This window comes from Electrona antarctica (assembly GCF_951216825.1).
Source record: "Electrona antarctica genome assembly, chromosome: 6".
NCBI classification, from domain to species: domain Eukaryota; kingdom Metazoa; phylum Chordata; class Actinopteri; order Myctophiformes; family Myctophidae; genus Electrona; species Electrona antarctica.
The window spans coordinates 40655499-40676988 of NC_136811.1; the positions used below are offsets into that span (position 1 = coordinate 40655499).

The following is a 21490-nucleotide window of genomic DNA, read 5'->3' on the forward strand; positions in this document are numbered from 1 at the left end:
AACAGAAATGTAATCAGTACAGGGTACAGTCAAACACACTTCCAAAGGGATCACCGAAAAAAGTCCTTGCGGTCTCGTTTCCATTCAGGCCCTGGGTATTCAATTCATAATCATGACATGAAAAATAAGAACAAAATTCCAATCATCATACCTGTGGCATGCGTGGCAGGTTAAAACTAACCCATGACAGGTTAAAACTAACCTGTGGCTTCCTGTGAGGTTAGGTTTAGGGTTTGGGTAGGGTGTCAGACTATTGCCTGTCGGACCAAACACATGCACCCATTGTGAGGTTGTAGACCAGCTATTTTAGCCATTTGGAAATTCTCCACCTATAAAGACACATGCCCAACCTAAAACTAACTAACTAGCTACAACTATCAGGGATCATAGACCCCCACATCTTAAATTTGTCATAATGCCTACAGAAGACTATGATGGGTGAGGGTCATTATAGTACTCACCGACGGGTGCAATATCTCCTGCCTCCACTGTGGCGCAGCAGAGAGCACAAGACACAGTAAGAGCAGGGAGGGACCATTTCTCAAGGCTGCTTAGTTTACTCTCTACATGTTGGATTGCGTGTTCAAATATTTGTTAGTGTACGTATGTTCCATTTTGTGCGAGCGAGCATGTGTGTGTGTGTGTGTGTGTGTGTGTGTGTGTGTCTGTGTGACTGCTCTTAATCATGCCTCTGTGCGTATCTGTGGCTGTGTGTGGATGTGCACGCGTGCGTTGTGTGTTTAAAACATCCTGGAGTCCCTGGGCCAACTGGTGTAACTCATATATATTTCAGAGCATGAAAGAGCATCGGCGATCAGAACACACGAAAAACATCAAAAAGTTACACGCTGTCGAGGCCCGGGGAGTCATATTGCAGCGGAGCAGTGCAGATCGAGAGAATGATCAGTGAATGAGAATGAGGTAGCTCGACGGTGGTGTGTGTGTGTGTGTGTGTGTGTGTGTGTTGTTGACCAGAAACAAACCTATTCCTGACTGGTGGCGTTTATAGTTGTCTCCGAAGGCCACCAGGCCAATGGCAATGGTCTGCAGACAGGGCCGAATGCCTGGGCTGAACTGGAGCAGAGGAGGGAAAACAAAAGTGGTATTACAGAGAATAAGAGAATGGGGTTGGGGGTCGTAGGGAGGATAGAGGAATGGATGGTTGGGGGAGGGAGGTAGCTCGGTAGAAGAGGGAGGACATCAGATGATGGGAGACATGAGAATGAATGAAGCAAAAATCTATAATTGGGCATTCACTGTAGCTTCAAAGTTCAGTGTTTGAAGCATGCTGAAATGTGACTAAACTTGACTGAGGGACTGCCATTGTATTTTTTTGAATTTTTCATGTCATGTGTAAGCAGGGAATCATAGCTTCAAATTGACATATTTGTTGTTCAGTTTGGCCCACCAGTTTTGGAGATATGGCTTATAGAGTAATATCTTGCAGAAAACAGTGAGTTGAGAAAACAGGCTTGAAAGGTTCACTTCTGTGGTCTCTAACATTACACCTAGCTACATGTTTAAGCATTTATTTCATATTTACATTTCGATTTCAGCTCTGACACTTATTTCAGACGTGCTATAACTGTGCTATAAACTCATATTGAAAAAGAAAAAAGTTTTTCTCCTCTGGTGAAAAGCTGGAATTTGTGCGATGGTAGTCTCTCAGTCAAATCTGGTCCCAAATGCTGTGCAGCTGCACTGTATCCCTTCACAAGTAGGAGCACCACAGCTTTTGTTCCCCCTTCAATTCTCTTTTTCTCCCAAATTTTGTCTTTAGGCCAATTAATTCCTCCCCACACACATTTGTGTTATTTTATTACTGCTGTTGTATCCTACTGGCTCACCTGCCAGTGAGGAACCCTCCCCACCGGGAGGATGTGTAGATCCTCCGTCCTACTCCTCTTGCCCAACACAAATATCACCCTCCCCGCACGGGCTTCCCTCCCCGAACCCGAACCCGGGCCAATTGTGTTAGTACAGACAATCGACAAAGCCCAGACTCTGTGGTGGCGGGCAGCTACTTTTACCAATGCACTCAATTCCCTTCCCCATTCCATCCATCCATCCACATCCTCCTCCTCCTCCTCACCTGGAATCCCAGGCAGCGGCCATAGAAGCAGCCCTTATGCATGGAGCAATACTCGCGGACGAAACTCTGGCTGAGGCCACTCTCCTCCTGGAAGAAGAGGTTCCCGTGGCTGTTGTCGTGCAGCAGGCGCTGGGCCAGGTAGAGGAGGGCGCGGAGCTGGCACAGTGCACTGGAGTACGCCTCTATCTCGCTGGCGTTGTGCGCCGCCCGGAAGAAGATGCTCCGGCGGTTGGCAGTGATGTAGCGGCCCTTGTGGATGATGTTGAGGATGCAGCAACGTACCACCTGGGGAGACGTGCAAAAACTAAAATATATATATATGATATTTACAGGATAGACGGCTCCTATGGGGCCTGTGTGCGCGTCTGTCTGGTTGCGAGTCCATGGCTAATCTCCCAAACCACTGGATCGATCAGTGATTTCTGAAGATTTTTTAAGTATTTTGGACCACATACCCCAATATCAATATGCCATACCGATCGCTACTACCGACCGATATGCCCATATATGGGCATGCCATGCATATACTAAAGACATCAAGGATATGGCCATAAAAGAGGAAGGAACAGAGAGATACAGACATGTCCATATATGGGCATAAAAGCAACACAGACAGACAGACCGGTACAATTCTATTCTGCCCGGGACGGGTGGAGCATTTATGTGGTCCCCAAGTAGGCCGACGCCAGAAGGGCACCATTCTAGGTTACAACAAGTACAAATTACATAAATGTCAATTGTGACTATGGTAACAGGCACGGGAGACATCGAAGAGGATTGACATATATTCATATATGGACTTATGGAGATCTGAGGGTTTAAAGTCAGATGTAGAGTTGCTGGCCAATATTGATGACATCAGGGCTCTCCATATGGGCTTAATTGCGACAACAGGTCACATTTACTATGACATCAGGGATGTCGACGAGACCTGGGCACCATATATATGGGGATTTTGAGTGAAAATGTACGATTTCATAGTAAATGCGACCTGTGGTCGCAATAACTATCACATGTGCAGTGATTGGAAGTGGTCTTCCTGCTCTTCTATTGGGTAGGACACCTACTGGTTGAAGCTCTTAAGGAGAATTCCATGCAAGAAGGCTTTCTTACCTATATTTGTAGTTGTTACATCTTCACCAAAGCGGTCCAGGTGTTATTTTGTGCAAAAGTACATTATTGGCTATTTCCCCATATATAAGCCCTCAATGGGGTTAGGTTTTTGTGCTAATTCGCTTATTTCCATCGAAATAAGTAGTAAAGTGTGCCGCTTGAGCGATGGAAATAAGCGAGTTAGCACAACAACCCAATTCCCCATTCAATTTAATTCCATTCATTGAGGGCTTATGGTAGGGGAAATAGCCAATGATGCGCTTTTGCACAAAATAACACCTGGACCTCTTTGGTCCAGGTGTTATTACAAATAAAGGTAAGAAAGCCTTCTAGCATGGAATTCTCCTTTAAGCAGGCCGGGGAATGTTGCTCGGTTGAGTGGTAGAAATTTTGGCTCATGGACTCTCCCGTACGCCCTTTATGTAAAGCACTCACAAGCATTTCAACAAAGTCTCCTTCATCATTTTTGTTCTGAAATTGTTCCTTGGTATGAACAAATCTCAAGTATGCTTTTAGACATCCTTTTTGGAAACAGCAAGAAGGCACTCAGAATTCGTATTATTCTTTATGCAAATTCAATTACAGTAGTGCCAAACTACTAAACTTTTTTAGTTCCCAAAATAAAATGGAGAATAAAAGAGGCCTAATTGCTTGATTTTAAAGTAAAGATGCATAACCCAACCTGTCGGTAACTCTCGTTTTTGAAAGTTTTTTTCCAAAAATAATCAAAGTACAGTTAGAGCACAATACACTACAATACAGTACAGAGCACATAGTACAGTACAGTACCTATAACAATACATGTATAGTAGCACCACTCACTTCACACAGGTGACAGGTGTGATTGTTTTCTCTTTTTTAAGCATTCTGAACGGAACATAATGATGTCCCTCGTGTGTTTGAATTTAGCAGGACAACGGCAGACAGCCCCGTGGTGGAGCAGATAGTGGCCGAGATATCCTCCTTTTAATTGCAGTCCTTGAAGCAGGAGGCTCTCCTGGGCTTTTTGACTCATTTAGGATTAGTGTGGTGGGCTCTCGGAAGGAAGGGGTTAAATTAAGAAGGGGCATGTTTTTAATCACTGGCTGGACACGAGCACATTGAAATCTCACCGCTTCACTCAGGGTGTTACGCATTAGTCCAACCAGCACTATAGGGACTAAAATGGATTAAAGGGGGGGAAAAAAGGGCAAGAAAGAGGGACGAGAAGAGGGGAAAAAGACCAGCACTCATTTTCTTCGTCCACTAGATTTGTTCGATAGCGGTGGGCGGCAGCATGGGAAGTATAGTGATGTTTCATCAATAACAGGGAGAGAATGAACAGTACAGTACGTACAGTGGCGGCGAGGGGAGATGCTGCGCAGCTGAAGGAATTTATCTATCCTGATACCCTGACATAAAATCAATCTGTAAAACAAATGGGCTGACCTTGAGACAAAGAGAGATATCAAGGCAGAGAATGGATGGTTGGGCAGCTCCTCGTGGGAAGGAGAGAATACCAATAAGATTAACGTATGTTGCAGGCTTGATCAGAATCAGGGAAGGTGGTGGGATGGGTTCACGTTCATGGACAGACATATCCGAGAAGCGATTGCTAAAACGTTGCACCTCCTCCACATGAAACAGATGAACAAAATAGTTTGATATCCACCTTCCAAGGAGTGTAGAAACACATGCACACATACTGTAACCGTCCACACATGGTTGAAAGACTTATAGCACACAGACGACCCAACATAGTAGTACCCTACCGTGGCAAGTATATGGGTTAAAGTTATTTTGTTTAATAGTCTAATCACAATTATTGGTTATTTGGTGATGATGATTTTGTGGAAAAATATGTTTTAATCATTTTCTTTTCTTGTTAATTATTGTGCTCATCGGGGGCATATCTTTGATCAAATGCTCCGTCAGCATGATAGATGTGGAGATCATGGGTTGTCAATCAGAGCTGACCAAATGTGTTTGAAGTAAATGCAAAGTTTCATGATTACATACAGAAAATTGTGACACATAAAATCTATATTTTAAATTAGCCCTAAATTTAATATAGACCGATTGGATTTCCTCACCTGTTTCCTCAACATGTTAAAGCCCACTCCACATCAATGATTCACCATGCAACTCCTTGCAACATGCAACCATTATCCACAAGTTATTATCCAATCCGCTTAAAACTGTTTTGTTGCAAGGAGTTGCATTGATGCACTTAAAACTTAAAAGGAGTTGCGACTAGTTGCATTGGTGCGGTTTGGCCTTTAGGGGTCACATAAAGTCATCAGGATCAGTAGTTATTTAATGCCAAGATATTAAGGTTGTACTAGGGCTGTGTTTTTACTGGTTACAAATAATTTAACCAGTGTTTTTACTGGTTAAATAAAAGGTATAATATTCAGTGTTTTCACTTAATTCAAATACCACTTATTTTTTTGTTTTGTTGTGATAATCCTCCCTACTATAGAGTGTGCTGACCATATAAGGAGTTCCTCCCTGTCCCCAGTGAGCCCCTGGGGTCAAAAAACCTTGAGATGAGAGGGGCCTTCCGCCAATCATGATCGAGCAGAGGCGGGCCTTGGTGTGTGTGCTGTTGGACTGTTGCACCTCCCCCACTGTAGAGCGTGTACATGTGCACATCTTGCTACCGGGGCGGACCGGAGGGTTTTCCAAATCACTGAATGTTCCTTTAACTTACTAGAACTGGCTTACTTGGAACGATGCAAGTTGGAAATGCATGCCCACCCAGTTATATGTCTGTCTCCTTTTTTATGATTTGTTTGACAATGCACACATCATCAGATCACTTTACAGAATCACTTTTTTTTTAACAAGACAAACTGAAAAACAAAAAGCAACGGGAAAAAACTAAACTGGAAAAAATAAGGACCCCCCCCCCCCCCCAACAGCCCCAGAAAGGGCCCCTACACTACACAGCCTTCAATACTCCGTATTGTCCATAACACCCATTGACAACAACAACTCATATAGTAAGTAGCAGGCTCTGGACAACCGTGGGTCAGACCGACTCGACACCGGGCACTGAACTCCCTGTGGGGGTGTGGAACGCGTGGGTTGGTGGGGCGAACAGTTCGTGAGTACAGAGACATGTTGCATTTATAGATGTATTAGAGATAGATGTATGCGATGAAATGTTGAAATTCATTTTAATCAACTTCTCATTTCAGGTACAAAAGACTCTTCTAGCACGTGAGTGTATTGAATTTGATAACAGATCAGCTCCATTACCAACTGCATACAATGAGACACACATACTCAACATCCACTGCTCTCTTCCATTCTCACTACTGAAGGCTCGTTCATAAACCTTGCCATTATCACCCTTTCATTCAGTAGCACAACCAAGGGTGCACAGACTGCACTGCACACTTGGTTTATCTTTCCATTCCCACGACAATATACAGAGAAAATGGGCATATTTTGGGCAAATTTACAAATGGTGATGAATCATAATTAAGCACAGCTAAACTGTGATTACCATCCGTTTAAAATATTTAATCCTTTGACAGACCTAGTCTGAACTAGAAAATGTAAAGCTATTCTAATTTCTAACAGAAAATATGCAGGGCAATTTTCGTCCCCTTCAATCCATTGACTTGGACTTGTAACTTAGATGTCATTAAGCTCCCGAGTCCCCACCCTGGTAACAGTCAGCAACAAAACCCATACCTTGACCAGGGAACGGTATCCATTGGCAGGTATGTGCGGGTCGAAGTCGAAGTGATGGTAAATGGCAGCAAAACCAGTGATGACAGGCTCGAGGCTATGTGCATGCTCCTGGATCAACGTCATGGAGTCCACCAGACGTCGAGCTGGTTCACCCTGGGAGCCCTTGGCACCACCCGAGAAGAATGCCACATTCTCCTCGCACACACCGTAGAGGGCCGCAAACAACGCCTGGGTGTCCATCACTTGGAAAGAGGGAGAGACAGAAATTAGTCTTCTGTGCGTGCGTGCGTGCGTGTACGACACATGCCCATAGTGAGTCTTGAAAAGGAAAAAGAGCAAAAAATGATTAAAAGGACATTTGACTTTGATCCTAAATCTGATTACCGGTATTTGTATGCGAGATCATATGCAGCTACTTGCAACCATTATCCCCAATGGCAGTTGCAAGGAGTTTTCAAAATGTGGAAATATTCTATACGATGACACATCAGAACAATGGGAGTTAGGTACAGAAAAAAATCATAATAATCACACCCGTGTGAAGTGAGGGGCGCTCTTGTTCGTGCCTCATCCAATAAAATAAAAATCACACCCGTGTGAACTGAGTGGTGTAAGGTCACACGGGTCTGACGTAATGAAATCATGTCTGACGTAATGAAATCACACCCGGGTGAACAGGGTGAACATAGCAACCATGCTCATTTTTTCTGCACAGACTAACAAAGCCAGTTGTAGGAGTGGTTTACACCACTCAAAAATCATGTCTGACATAATGAAATCACACCCGGGTGAACAGGGTGAACATAGCAACCATGCTCATTTTTTCTGCACAGACTAACAAAGCCAGTTGTAGGAGTGGTTTACACCACTCAAAAATGAATACCGGTATACTTCATGAATTCATTTGTCAACTTATGTTATTATCTTTTAACCATGATGATACAATGTTTAAAAAACTCATCTTTTCACCATGAACATGTAAGATGACAACTGAATTTATGCAAACAGTTGCACTGTTTTTAGAAAGGACCGATTTGCTCGTCCACATATATGACATAAATTCTCCATTCATTGTCAATGGCATTTAATGTTCGTGTTAGGACAAAATAGCCGATTTGCTCGTCTACATATGACGTAAATTATCATTTCATTGTCAATGGCATTTAATGTTTGTGTTGCCACAAAAAGTTCAGACATATGACGTAATTCTCCTTTCATTGTCAATGGCAAATGTGACACGAGTCAAGGACAAAAAGCTGTATATAGGAGGGGCTGGCGGTCTTCAAAAAGTGTCCCTTTAAATCGAAGTCCATGGTTAGAACGTCCACGTACGGTCTGGCTCCAATGTGGATCGCGGACAGTGGCCAGCCTGTGATGTCAGCCATTTGTGATGTCAGTCGATAATATGACGCCCAAATTACTCCTACAGGAGGTACTTCTGTGGCCTAGTGGCACTATTTGGCGTTGATCGCTCCAGGATTAGCTCCGGGCAGCACACAGGCACACAAAGAGACACTCTCATAGACATTCCTGCAGAGTCACGCCATAAAAAGCACATCTTTAAAAAGCTTGCCTCCCACCAGTTAGCTCCTAGCAGCAGCAAGCAAGCGCAACAGACAGCTGGGGGGGAGTTGACACCTATGACACTGTAGGGTGCATGGATCGCTGGCCATGTCTTACAGTTACATTATGCTCTCTTACGTCTAATAACTAATCCCCTTCATAGCCCTGGGCTCACGGAGGCTCATTGGTTGCAATGTGAGCGAGACCAATGTAAATCCACACTAATCAGACCCAAATCCGCCGAGCTCTACGCATGAAATAGGAAGGGAGAGAAAGAAGCATAGGGGCTTCCCTTACATCACAATGCTAGGGAAACAAACAAATACACATGATATTGCCCACCGCACGCACACACAGTCACACACTCCTGCATGCACTCAACACATGATGACTAAATAGAATTGCACAAGTAGGTATACTGCTGGTGAACAACTGAACAACCAGGGTCGTTTGCAATTTGTTTTTAGTATTAATTACCTATATTGCGTTGCAATTCTTGCATATTGTAATACAATAGGAAAGAAAAAGAATCACACATGTGTGAAGTGAGGCGCGCTCTTATCATACATCATCACATTCTGGCCAATCACTTTTTGTCTCCACCAGGCCGAAGGCATGGGGAGAGAGTATGTTTTGCACTCCGTCCGTGTGTGTGTGTCCGTCCTTCCGTCCGTCTGTTACCAGCTAATCTCCGGCACCGTTAACCCGGTCGATGCCAAACTTTGCACACACACTCCCTGGATGCCAACGATGAACCTCTGCCCCACATTTTCCAGAACGACCTGTTATAGCGCCACCATGAGGCAGCTTTTCACATTTTTTACCTAAAACTGCACCGATCTGAGTGAAACGTTGCATGCACACGCCTTGAGGCCAAGGACAAACCTTTGACCTGCATTTTCCGCATCTGCCTTTTATAGCACCACCAGGAGGCCGACTTTTGTAAAACATTTTTTGATATTACTCCTCCAGATTCTGTCCACAAATCGTTACACAGTATCTCTATGGTCATGTGCTCAAGTCGGATCTGTCCGATATTTCATATTCCATCCCAATTGGCTATAATTGGCTTTCACAGTTTGCAAGATTGCCCCGTTTTGAACAAAAGCCTCAAATCATGAACGCAGCATGCAATTTACGTGAAATCTTTCACACATTTTCTTACTAGGCTGAGGAATATATCCCACCCATTTCACATTGGCCTGTTATAGCGCCACCAACAGGTTGATTTTTGCAAAACACATTTTTGGAACAAAATGCCTCAAATCATCCAATTGCCATCAAAGGCGTATGAAGAAATGACACCCTTTTCACATTGGCCTATTATAGCGCCACCAGGAGGCCACAACCCGACCTGCCCTGGTGGAGACCTGTGCCCCGAGGGGCACTTTTTCTAGTTTCCTCTTTTTATCCTCAAGTCCAATCCGGCTAATCACTTTTGGCGTCCTCAATTTTCTGTCCCCACTTTGTTTTTATCCTCAATTCCGTGCTCAGCCAATCAAGTCATCGCTATGGGGTACACACAAACACACACACAAAGCTGGGCATAGGAGGGTCTAGCTCCCCTCAAAACTCTCAAATACTGCCTGTGTTTATAGTTATCAATGGTGGAAATAAATAACAAACTTACAAAGCAAATAACACAACTAATTGTGTGCGTGCGTGTGATACAAATTGCACCCCTCCGTCGAGTCCATCCCTCGGTCTTTACAAAACAACACGGCAAGCTCCTCTTGGCTCGCAACAGGTAGATTGTGTTTTTCTACAGAGTTACCTGAGATAGCCGTTTCCAAGACACTGGACACCAGCCCCTGGGGCCAGGCTTGTACTTACTGTATAAGGTTATCTTGGGTGCTGAGGGACACAGGACAAGAGTCAGTGGAAAGTGGAAACCACAGGAAACAGTGAGGAGAAGGACTAGACTAGACTAGACCCCCCCCCCCCCCTCAGAGACAAGGGGGAGAAAAGACGAGGAGAAATAAATAAGCCATTAGTGTCATCATTATCGGACGACTATAAAGTGGAGGAGTCTGCTTGACTTTAGGAGTCAGCGTCTAGTCATTATGGAAAGAAAATTAGTCTGTTGCCATTGAAGAAATATTTCACTTAGCCTATGTAGGGAAAGATTCAGGATATGATCAGCAGAGCAGACACCAGCTATTAACAGTCAGCCTCCACACTCACATCAATATTTGAAGATTGTTCTTACAAAAAGTGGAGTAGTGGACAATTATATACTTATGGTAACTTGACACACAGACACACGCTGCTTAACTTTCACTGGTGTTTTTTACCCAATTTGTATTGGAGATTTACTGGTCATCCAATTTACAATAATAATAATAATCTTTATTGTCCCAAAGGATATTCGTCTTCAGTCTGTTCAAACACACACATCAAAAACACCACATAGCACATAACACCAAGACCATACAAAAACATGAGGTCCCTACCGGATACAGAACCATCCCATCGGCGGGGCAGTTTGTTTAATGCTGTGATGGCTGAGTGAACAAAACAACTCCTACTAAAACGGACCTTTTTCCATGGCAAGGTTCTCTATCTTTGTCCAGATGGCATGAGGTTAAAGAAGCGGTACAGGGGATGATCAGTGTCATTTGATATTGAAAGTGCTAACTGTGTGATGGCCTTATTGTTCATTTCAGAAAGTGTGGGTGTAGGGAGTCCGATGATCTTGGAAGCATTATACGGGTAATCCTGAAAAGTATGTTTCTGTTAGGCATAGACAGACACAGTATGGTGATGAAGACGACGACCAGGAGGAATAGTAAAATGGGTATGTATGTGAATATAGGATGACGCGTATGCATGGTAGACGATGGAAGGGGGGGGGTTTTTGATTGATTGATTGATTGAAGAATTTATTAACAGTTTGCAGAATTACAGTACATTTCAAGCACAAACTCAATACAAAGGCTGTTAACTGTGAGTGGACGACCCAATTAAGCATTACACTTGTTTCCAACAGGGTCCACCATGTTCAAATCATCAAAACATTTAGAGACGTACAAATAGACACTTCTATAGACAGAACAGGAATTCATCAAAAAGGAGGTAAAAAGGGAAAAGAAATATATACAGTGAGGGGAAAGAAGGGGGGGGGGGCGGGGGGGGGATTCAGATTTTACGGGGGCCAGTTTCGAATTGCAGCCATCCGTAGGTGCCCTTTGAGAGCGGTTTTGAAGGAGTCAAGGGATTCGCATGTCTTAATGACAGTTGGTAGGGCGTTCCACATTTTGGTGGCATAGGAGCGAAAAGAATTTAGTCCCTTGTTTGTGCCGAATCTGGGTTGTACATGGTTCGTTGCACTCCCTCTGGTGTTGTGGGTGTGGACTTCGTTAACATTAAGGAAGTATCTAGACAGGTACATGGGTATCTTGGTGGTGTATCGAATCTTGTGGACCAGACCCATTGCAAGATGCTGTACTCTGTCGTCGACCCTAAGCCATTCCAGCCTGTCGAAGTGGGCAGGGGTGAGGTGGGTTCGGGGGGCTAGATCAAGTAGGAGCCTGACCAGTTTGTTTGGATTAGTGAGAACCGCTTCAAGGGTCACAGAGCTAATGGAGTCCCCGTTCACACATTATTCTGCTCCAGTCTGTCATCGAGCAGGAGTAATGGGAGATGCCATCTCACTTTGCTGGAAGGGAATCACAACCCCCTGAAAACTTGTGAAGAGACATTTGTCTCACAGATTATTCCCAACGCGCGCACACTCACACGCACACGCACACACACACACTTTTGTGTGTGGCATCAGGCCCTGTACTGACTGCACAGCTGTTGTGTTTCATCATCCGATCTCATCCCTGCTCTTTGCCCTACATTATAGGCCTGGTACAGTACCAACGAGTCAACGACGTTAATCCCAAACTTTTACACAGTCAAATCATCAGTGTCGATTTATCTCATTTTAACTGCTTGAACCCTAGCATCCTTATTCTAGGGATCTACATTGTAATGAATTGCTTTTTTATAGCGCTTTTCCAAGTGCTTTACAATGGTTCATTCATTCATACATTGGGAGGTGAAGCGGCGAACAGTCGACGCCAGCGTTCTCACTTCCCACATTCACACATCAATAGTGGTAAGCTCACATCGACCGACTCATTAGAGGCAATGTAGGGTTCAGTGTCTTGCCCAAGGACACTTCAACATGTGGACAGGAGGAGCTGGGATTCGAACCGACGACCCATGGATCATTGGGCGACCTGCTCTACCTCCTGAGCCACAGCCCCCCGACATACATGGCAGACATTAGACAACAGCAGATATATCAGGTCACGTATCACACAACATGGCATTTGATTCAACTCAATTTCATTGTAACCAAGATACTTAGTGTTTTGCGGCCCGAAACACCTTTATTGGTTTAGATCTACACACTACTATTTATTGATTATTTGATTGGTTCAGGCTACGTCGCAACGCAATATGAGACACAACAAACCATGTGCAACCCAGATTCGGCACAAACAAGGGACTCAATTATTTTTGCTCCTATGCCACCAAAATGTGGAACGCCCTACCAACAGTCATTAAGACATGCAAATCCCTTGACTCCTTAAAATTTAAATTAAATAAAAAACGCTGTCAAAGGGCACCTACGGACGAACTGGCCCCCGTACAATCCGAATCCCCCACCCACCCCTTTTCCACCTCACTGTATATGTTTTTTCCCCCCTTTTTACCTCCTCTATGATTATTTCCTGTTTTTGGCAATATGGAAGTGTATATTTGTACGTCTCTAAATGTTATGATGAATTGAACATGGTGGACCCAATTGTAAACAAGTGTCATGCTTTAGGGTGTCGTCCACAGTTAACAGTTTGTATTGAGTTGTGCTTGAAATGTACTGTAATTCTCCAATCTGTTAATAAATACTTCAATCAATGAAAACACTCCATATCAGGACAGATTTTCGTGCTATATCACCGTTGGAACGCTCGCTCCTTGCCTGTTCAGATGAGGTGTCACACTGTACAGCAGGCTGGCCCATAACAAGCTATAATAAATGGGACCTTATAGGGTCAAAGAAAGCAGGTATTTGTTGAATAAATTAACACCTCATTAAAAGAAATTAACTAGGCCTAAGGGCATACTTCCACAGTGGCTCAACTGTCTTTCTTGGAATTTAGACTCCTTACATAGGCAATATCCCATGACTCCAAACGCATGGCCTCATACAGCGAGAGAACGGGAGACAGAGAGAGAGAAAGAAACAGAGAGATAACTAGAAAAGGTTCCCCTCGGGGCCCAGGTCTCCACCAGGCCAGGTCAGGTTGTGGCCTCCTGGTGGCGCTATAATAGGCCGATGTGAAAAGGGTGCCATTTGTTCTTACACCATTGATGGCAATTGGATGATTTGAGCCATTTTGTTCCAAAAATGTGTTTTGCAAAAATCCACCTGTTGGTGGCGCTATAACAGGCCAATGTGAAAAGGGTGGGATATATTCCTCAGCCTAGTAGGAAAGTCTGTGAAAGATTTCACGTAAATTGCACGCTGCGTTCATGATTTGAGGCTTGTTTCAAAAGGGCCAATCCTGCAAACTTTGAAAGCAAATGTTAGCCAATTAGGATGGAATATAAAATATCGGACAGATCCATCTTGAACACATGACTATAGAGATAGTGTGTAACGATTTGCGGGATTTTTGGGCAGAATCTGGAGGAGTAATTTTGTTGTTTTTCAAAAGTCGGCATCCTGGTGGCGCTATAACAGGCCGTTCTGGAAATTTGGGGGCAGAGGTTCATTGTTGATATTCAGGGAGTGTGTGTGCAAAATCGACCGGGTTAACGGTGCCGGAGATTAGCTGTGCACAGACGGAGGGACAGACACACACACGGACGGAGTGCAAAACATACTCTCCCCCCATGCCTTCGGCCTGGTGGAGACAATGAAAGCAGCAGAACTGTACGGCAATGAAGACAGCAGGCAGCTATCAATATATTTTGATAATAACTCCCAGACCATGTTGTCTTGATTAATTGACAAAGTGATCAATAACATAATCGCTAAGAACATGATTGACAGTTGCAGCGCTATAAAACAATTACAGCATCACACACATCTATACAGACCACACACACCCACCCACCCTAAGTGCCCAGCGACATAAATTCTGTCTGGACTGGAGACACCAATTCACAATGTTTCAGCACCAGCTGGGAAGATAAAGAACATCCGCACACTAGTTTCTAGAGCTCTGAGACTTACTTTATTTAGAGGCAACAAATTGCAACGTTTCGACCTACAAGGTCTTCATCAGGCAAATAGCTGGCACCAGCACCAGCTGGGCCAGGCCAAACTAGTTCCGGGCCCATGGCCAAAAGTAAAATTAGGCTGCTTAATTAGAGTGAGGAGGTAATAACTCAGGACACGGCAATAGGAGTTATTATGCTAATAGAATAAACTATGTATGAACCACCTTATAAACTGACTGCATCAGCATACTGTAAGAAAGCTGCTCTAAAACGTGTTTAATGATGAGGAGACCTAGGCGCATTATGTCCCCGCAGGCATTGACACTAATGGTTGCCCACCTGCCCCTGGAAGGTAAATAAAACCTTCAAGCAGGTGGAGTTTGCCTTCAGGATGCCCGACCGGGCAAGTGCTCGTTCGAGAGGGGACACAACAGTCTATAAACACAACACGAGATACCACCTGAACGTGGCCAGAGCGCTCTGTCTTCTGGTCTGTGGAAGAGCACTGTTGACCTATAATGTTCTGTTTGAAGTGTGAACCCATAGTCATATTCATAGTAGGCATTTGGCATAAAGATTTAGGTATGACATTATCGCACAGCCCCAGAAGTTAAATTGAACAGTAATTACAATCGTACCTATTATTTCATAATCGACCATTTACTTTTCTGGCAAGTGGGAATGACTTTTGGGCAAGTAGAACATGACCTGTACTTGCCCGACAGGCCAGTACCTCTGAGACCTTATATGTCAAGTTCAACCCCTGTTCCCTGATGCATACCACATTCTGCAAATGAGAACAGAGTTGGGCAAACTGCCATTACAGGCATCACGCATGGCACAAATGACCACCAACTCTGCATGCTGCACCGTTTCTAACTTTAATCTATAGGCTCCAACAAACCACTTTAGGGCTGCAAAAGTTAAATCAAACCAATCAATTTCATTGATTATAAAACATTATTGATAATTAAGCAACAATTGACAGCGATCTATTGTCACCGTTCTTGCACGACACTGTTGTGTGACTTGTGTCGCGTGTATAAAATAACTCTTAAGGGGTTAATGGATTTGTTGATATACTGCACAAACGAAACAATCAAAAAGACAGAATAATCAATAAGACAATAATTGGTATTTACAGCCCTAAACCACTTGGCGACGACAAAATGCCACAAGAGCCTTGCCCTACACTGAGAACAGGCTAGAAACCACTATGGGCTGTGGATGGGATGTCAGTTTGTTCAAATCTGCCAGTACTTGTCAGTACTTGTTCAAAGCATGTGATTAGGGCCTCCTCTGACTATGTCAACAACACAAAGCATGTAGAGGAAATCTTGAAAAAACAAGAGGGTGACCGCACACCACACGCCAATAGCACCAATATTTTATTAGGACAGCAGGTAAGACAAAAAATGAATCCAACGTTTTGGCGGTTAAGCCTTCATCAGGGAATACAGAGCACATAATGGTTCACACTTAAGTATGGTGCCAGAGAGTCATGCAACCAATCAGAAGGGGTTAGGGGAACACGGGTTATGTAAGACCTGTCCCTGTGATATGAGAGGTCGGGATCATGATCATGGTTAGTCCGATTTACCCCCTGTCCCAACCCACACTCAACGTGTATTGGCTCCTATTCCTAACGGCAACTATAAATGTGGCTCCTGCGCCCAATGCAACAGCACTCGCAAATGTCACAAATTTAAGCATCCTCATTCTGGTAAAAAATATCCCCATCAGAGGCATTATTACCTGCACAACTAGGGCTGTCATTTACCTACCGACATGCCCGTGTGGCAAGGCGTATGTAGGTATGACTTCTCGTGAATTAAAAGTACGCATAGCAGAGCACCGCAGCACTATTCGGTGCAAGAATATTACATATCCCGTTGCCGCCCATTCTGTGGAAGCCAACCACCCTGTATCCTCTCTACACTATATAGGCATAGAAAAAGTGTCTGTACCTAGAAGAGGAGGACAGATGGATCAGCTTCTGCTAAAACACGAAGCTTTCTGGATTCAGTCCTTAAAAACACTATCTCCTCTTGGCCTTAATGTAGATTTTGACCTTAAATACTTTTTGTAAAAATAAAATACAATTAAAATATTTTTGTATCTAATACTCAACTTTTTTATAATTTTTTTTGTAAACCTATCTTTTAACCCTAATTGTGATGGCCGCCTTCCCCTTTTCACCTGCAGGTGACCTACCTACTGTAGGCCTACTCCATTATAACTAGGGGCATTCAGGTCTATTGTCAGGACATGGATTTAATCCACATAAATCTTTCAATATTTCTCTATATTGATTGCATTGAATGTATTTAATTTTGTATACATTTTGTATAGATTTCACTGTTGTATGGTTCTATATTTCACAATTGTATATCTTGTGTTGTATTTCTCAGATACATTTTAGTGTCTCTATGACAAGGAATTTATATTCCAGAGCCTCTTATGAGGCCTTAGTCATTTTTGAGATAAACTCCTGTATTTGAACTTGAGACACCACATGACCATGATCCCGACCTCTCATATCACAGGGACAGGTCTTACTTAACCCGTGTTCAAACTGTGATTAGAGCCTCCCCTGAGATGTGTCAACACAAAGAGTTATGGAATCTGTAGGACCAAAAATGGACCACACAAACCCTTAACCTGGCCTCTACACATTAAACATAGATGAAGGCGGGTACATCAATAAATCATGCACTACAACTGCCACTGGCAGCATCAGCATGACAGACATAATGACTTCTGCTGGGACCTGTAATCGTGTGTGTGTGTGTGTGTGTGTGTGTGTGTGTGTGCTACAGGAACTGTGTTAACTCAATATTACTAAAAAGAAAAGCAATGTGAACGTGAATATATTGTGATTTATTTTAAATCGAGGCCTAATTTTAGGTAAACTGCCAGTATACACAACACCCCATGCATACATTCACGGTGGGATCTACATTTTTTGTATTCATCACAGTCCCTATAAGATCCATCATCATATCACAATAGAATGAGCATTTGATTAAAGATAAAACTACATAAAGACAGTAACAGTGTCACAAAACAGTGTTTAAATGTATTGATAGTTTCTTACACTCCTACCATCTACAAACTAAAAGAGTACAGAAAAGGTAGCATTTTACCAGCATATGAGTTCATGTCTCTGTCCTTGTCTGTCTCCTCTCTTCCCAGGAGGAAGGACAGCAATGAAAGCATGGAGAAAAAGAGACACAGAATGAGAGGGGAAGATAGGAAGGAAGGGAGGGAGGGAGGGAGGAGAAGAGGACAGGGTGCTGCAAATGTGTCCTCTCGCTTGCTGCGGCTCCCTCGTCTTTCACATGGAAACTCCCCCGTTGTGTGTTGTGGCTTTGGTCGGCCTTGTTGTCATACCATGTTCCACTCAGAGGCCAAGTGTTCCTCTGCTTATTTCCCCTCTACTATTCCTTCCACAGGGGAACACAAATTGGCCAAGAGGACTCTAGACAGTGCACATGCGCACAGTGTGTTTTTAGGAAAACAGTATTAGATCAACTGGAACCCAGTTACCTTTCACCCTCTGACAGAAAGTAACCTTGGCCATCATTGGCTGCGTGGCTCAACTCCCATCACCTTCAGACAGTGCTCATACAGAGAGGCAACAGCCAAGACAACATTCTATTTTTTGCGGCAGCAGATGAAAATGTTTAATTCTAGTTGGCTCCTTCTCTCTTTAGAATGGGCTTGAATCTCTCTCTGGTAAGACAACGAGTACAAGGTGCAACAGCTGTGCAAATAAACAAAAATGTACGACTGTGACATAAATGTGAAACATAAAATCAGGCATTCTTTGGAAACACATGCTATATCCGTAACCGGAACTGCAAAACGCCTAGTGCAGCCGTACAGGAAACACTGTAAAGATGTGCTGTAACTTTCTGGCCGTGTTGCTCAACATGCAGGGAGAGAAGAATTACTTCAGAAAAGGCACAACATGTGAGTTCACGTCTTAACTAGCATTACTGCAGAACTTGGAACATTTGTGGACATTTAAGCGGCTGAGACAAGTGTTAGCCAAATGTTGAGAAATTCTAGTGTTAGCGGGCAAATAGTGCGGTTCACTCTGTTCGTGGTAAGACTTACACCGGTGGTACACGTGCACGGCTCATACTTCTCATGACCCTAACCAGCGTTAAGTGGAAAAGGGTATGACATGAGGGACATCTCATACAATGTAAAATATCTCTTAGATTTTAACCTGACGAATTAACATTGAGGATTTTACTGCTTAGCTACAACTAAGATTGGTGACTCACCAATGGTGACTCACCAATCTTTGTGGTGAGCTCACTGAAATACCCATTACCAATCCAGAGAAAGGACATTGGACATGGGAATCCCCTTGTCCCCATGTGAGAGATTACTCATTCTTATGGTTTACAGAAGGCCTAACGTTAGATAGGATTATAAAACTTTACCATTTGCAGTTGATGTTTATGCTAAATGAAATAGGAGCCAGGATACACTTAAATTGTTATGACGCCATGGTGGTGGACAGGTACTTTACCCCTATGCCACCTGAGCGCAAAATGAATTCAAATAATTCTGCCCAATTGTGCCAATACACTGTAATAGCACAATTTATAACATACAAAGAAAATTACTTTACCAAATGTAAACAGTAAACACTAGGACTTGTTTTGTTACATATTGATAGAATCCATTTTAATATAAAATATGTGCTAAAAGCTAAATCCTGAGAAAGAATTTCAGAAAGAATGAGTAATTCAGAATCACTACTTACGGTTCCTCGACCACAGACGCAACAGATAACTTATTCACTGTTCACTTTGCCACACAACATAGGATCAGTGACAGAGATAAACAGGATGGTAAACCTTTAGAGTTTAGACACACTACTATGCTAAATGCACTTTGAACTGCAACCAAGATTTCATAGTTTGCTGCCTCAAAAACCAAGGCTCCCAGGATCTCCTAGCAGTCTACATACATAGGGTATACTATACATTGTAGCCTATATAATAAACTGCCTACAGAATTCCCACCCCTAATTTGAATATTGATATGACGTCACGTTACGCATTAACACATATTGATGGCTTTTAAAGAGTATGATAGGATATATGTAGGATCGTATGTTTTTTTTCTCCGTCTTGTCTGTATTTTATGTTTTTTTTATGCTGGATCTGGGAGCTGAGCTCCAAAATGTCCTATGCACTTGACTAGTGAAAATGTCAAATAAAGTCTATTCTATTCTATACACCTCCCAAGTGTTTCTCAGGCTCATTTTGAAAATAAACACAAGGTCAAGGCTGTCAACCTACACTGGCTGTTCAGGTACTGGCTCACACACACACTACTCTGTTTTCAGGACAAACTTTCTGCAAAGTACAAAGGCTCACATCTCTTGAGACCTGGGGTGTGCTCTGTCCGAACTCCAGAGCACTGTACTATATCAATGGAAAAGTGGCATGAATGAATGAAGCCCTGTTGGGCCTAGTTGAGGGTGTTGATAGGTCTGTCACAATTACATAATCACCTAATCGCAATTATATTAGATAATCAGGTATTTTGCATAATCGTCAGAACCGTTTCCAGGTGTATGTATGATGTGTGTAGAATCTATATTAGATTGGATTAATCTGTTGCAAATTTGAAAAATGGCTGACATAAGCTTACCGCACATCGCAATACGACACGTACAGTAGATCAGCCATTTTCACAATTTTTTAAAAATGTTTTAAAATATAAAATGAAATGCATAGACTGTTTTGGCCCTAGTACTGTACATTACTCATTTTGAGTATAGGTACTGGTGATAAGGCCTAGTTGTTGTCGAGTGGTTTACACACCAGCCAGTCTTATAAAATATTAAGATCAGTTGTGCTTGTAACAATGTGCTGGCCTGGAATAAAATCTCCCAGTGAAGACTATGACACCATAGCTTTACTGAGACAGATCTCAGTAAACTGACACTATCCGTCACACACATATGACTCAATACTGCATAGTTGTCGTTGTCCCACTTGGCTCACATGGTACACTGCACCAACTTGCCACAGCTATGGGAAGCAGCTTTTAAAAATAGCATCTTCTGTGTTATTATTGAACATGTTGGTGGACGTGTCAGCAGCAGGGCGTCCAGTGGCGTAACAGTCAGTCAGGGGGCCAGAGGATGTGACCCATGTTGTGCCAAACGCAGACAGATTCCCCTTCATTCACACCAGGGCCACACTCAACAACAGGAAGTCAGCAACAATGAGCAGCCCCACGCCTCTCTCTTATATACAGTAGGACACCACAAGGCTTCCCCTTCCCTGGTTTCCAGTCACAGCAGTACCAGGGCCGAAGTAGTAAACCAGGTGTAAGCCTAGAGAGCTTAAGGACAAGAAAAACGACCTAACACAGCGAATGTGGCATCGACTCCACACAGCACATCGGAGATCAGATAACTTTGCTAGCTCGGTGTGGGAGTAACAGAGCTCTTCTAATCCTATTAATTCTACACAGCGAGTCATCATTATAAAACAAAGGGCCTTTCTAAAGACAGGCAGCATGCAAGAGGCAGTCCAAGGCTCCAAGCCAAGTTGCAGTTTATAATTACCGTGGGTCTATCCATGACAAGTGTGAGGGATTGTTTGAAACTAATGGTTGCTAAAACTCTTACTTAGGATCACTTGTTCCATTCGGTAGTGTGCATAGCAGTGGCTTTACTGGCTTAATTAAAGGCGAGATGAGTTAAACAGTGGGGGTCCGTTTCACTCACAACACAACAGGAGATTCACGGTGCTTCCAGCTTCCTTTCCACACGGAAGA

The 21490-nt window shown here is 43.3% G+C and overlaps 1 protein-coding gene across 4 annotated transcripts in view; it reads right to left on the reverse strand.

The window, feature by feature from the left end:
- Positions 1–21490, reverse strand: part of lipeb (lipase, hormone-sensitive b) — a 48923-nt gene that overhangs the window by 26356 nt on the left and 1077 nt on the right. For 3 of the 4 annotated variants that reach the window (XR_013790277.1, XM_079504630.1, XM_079504632.1), the window contains 3 exons: positions 6890–7131; positions 2093–2377; positions 984–1074 (listed from right to left, as the gene is read on the reverse strand). Coding sequence is in view for 3 of the 4 variants with exons in the window: in XM_079504630.1 (XP_079360756.1) it covers positions 984–1074; positions 2093–2377; positions 6890–7131 (618 nt within the window). In the remaining variant the exon portion in view is untranslated. Of the gene's footprint in view, positions 1–983; positions 1075–2092; positions 2378–6889; positions 7132–17820; positions 17938–21490 lie in introns of those variants that run through there. The other variant, XM_079504631.1, reaches the window with a different exon arrangement.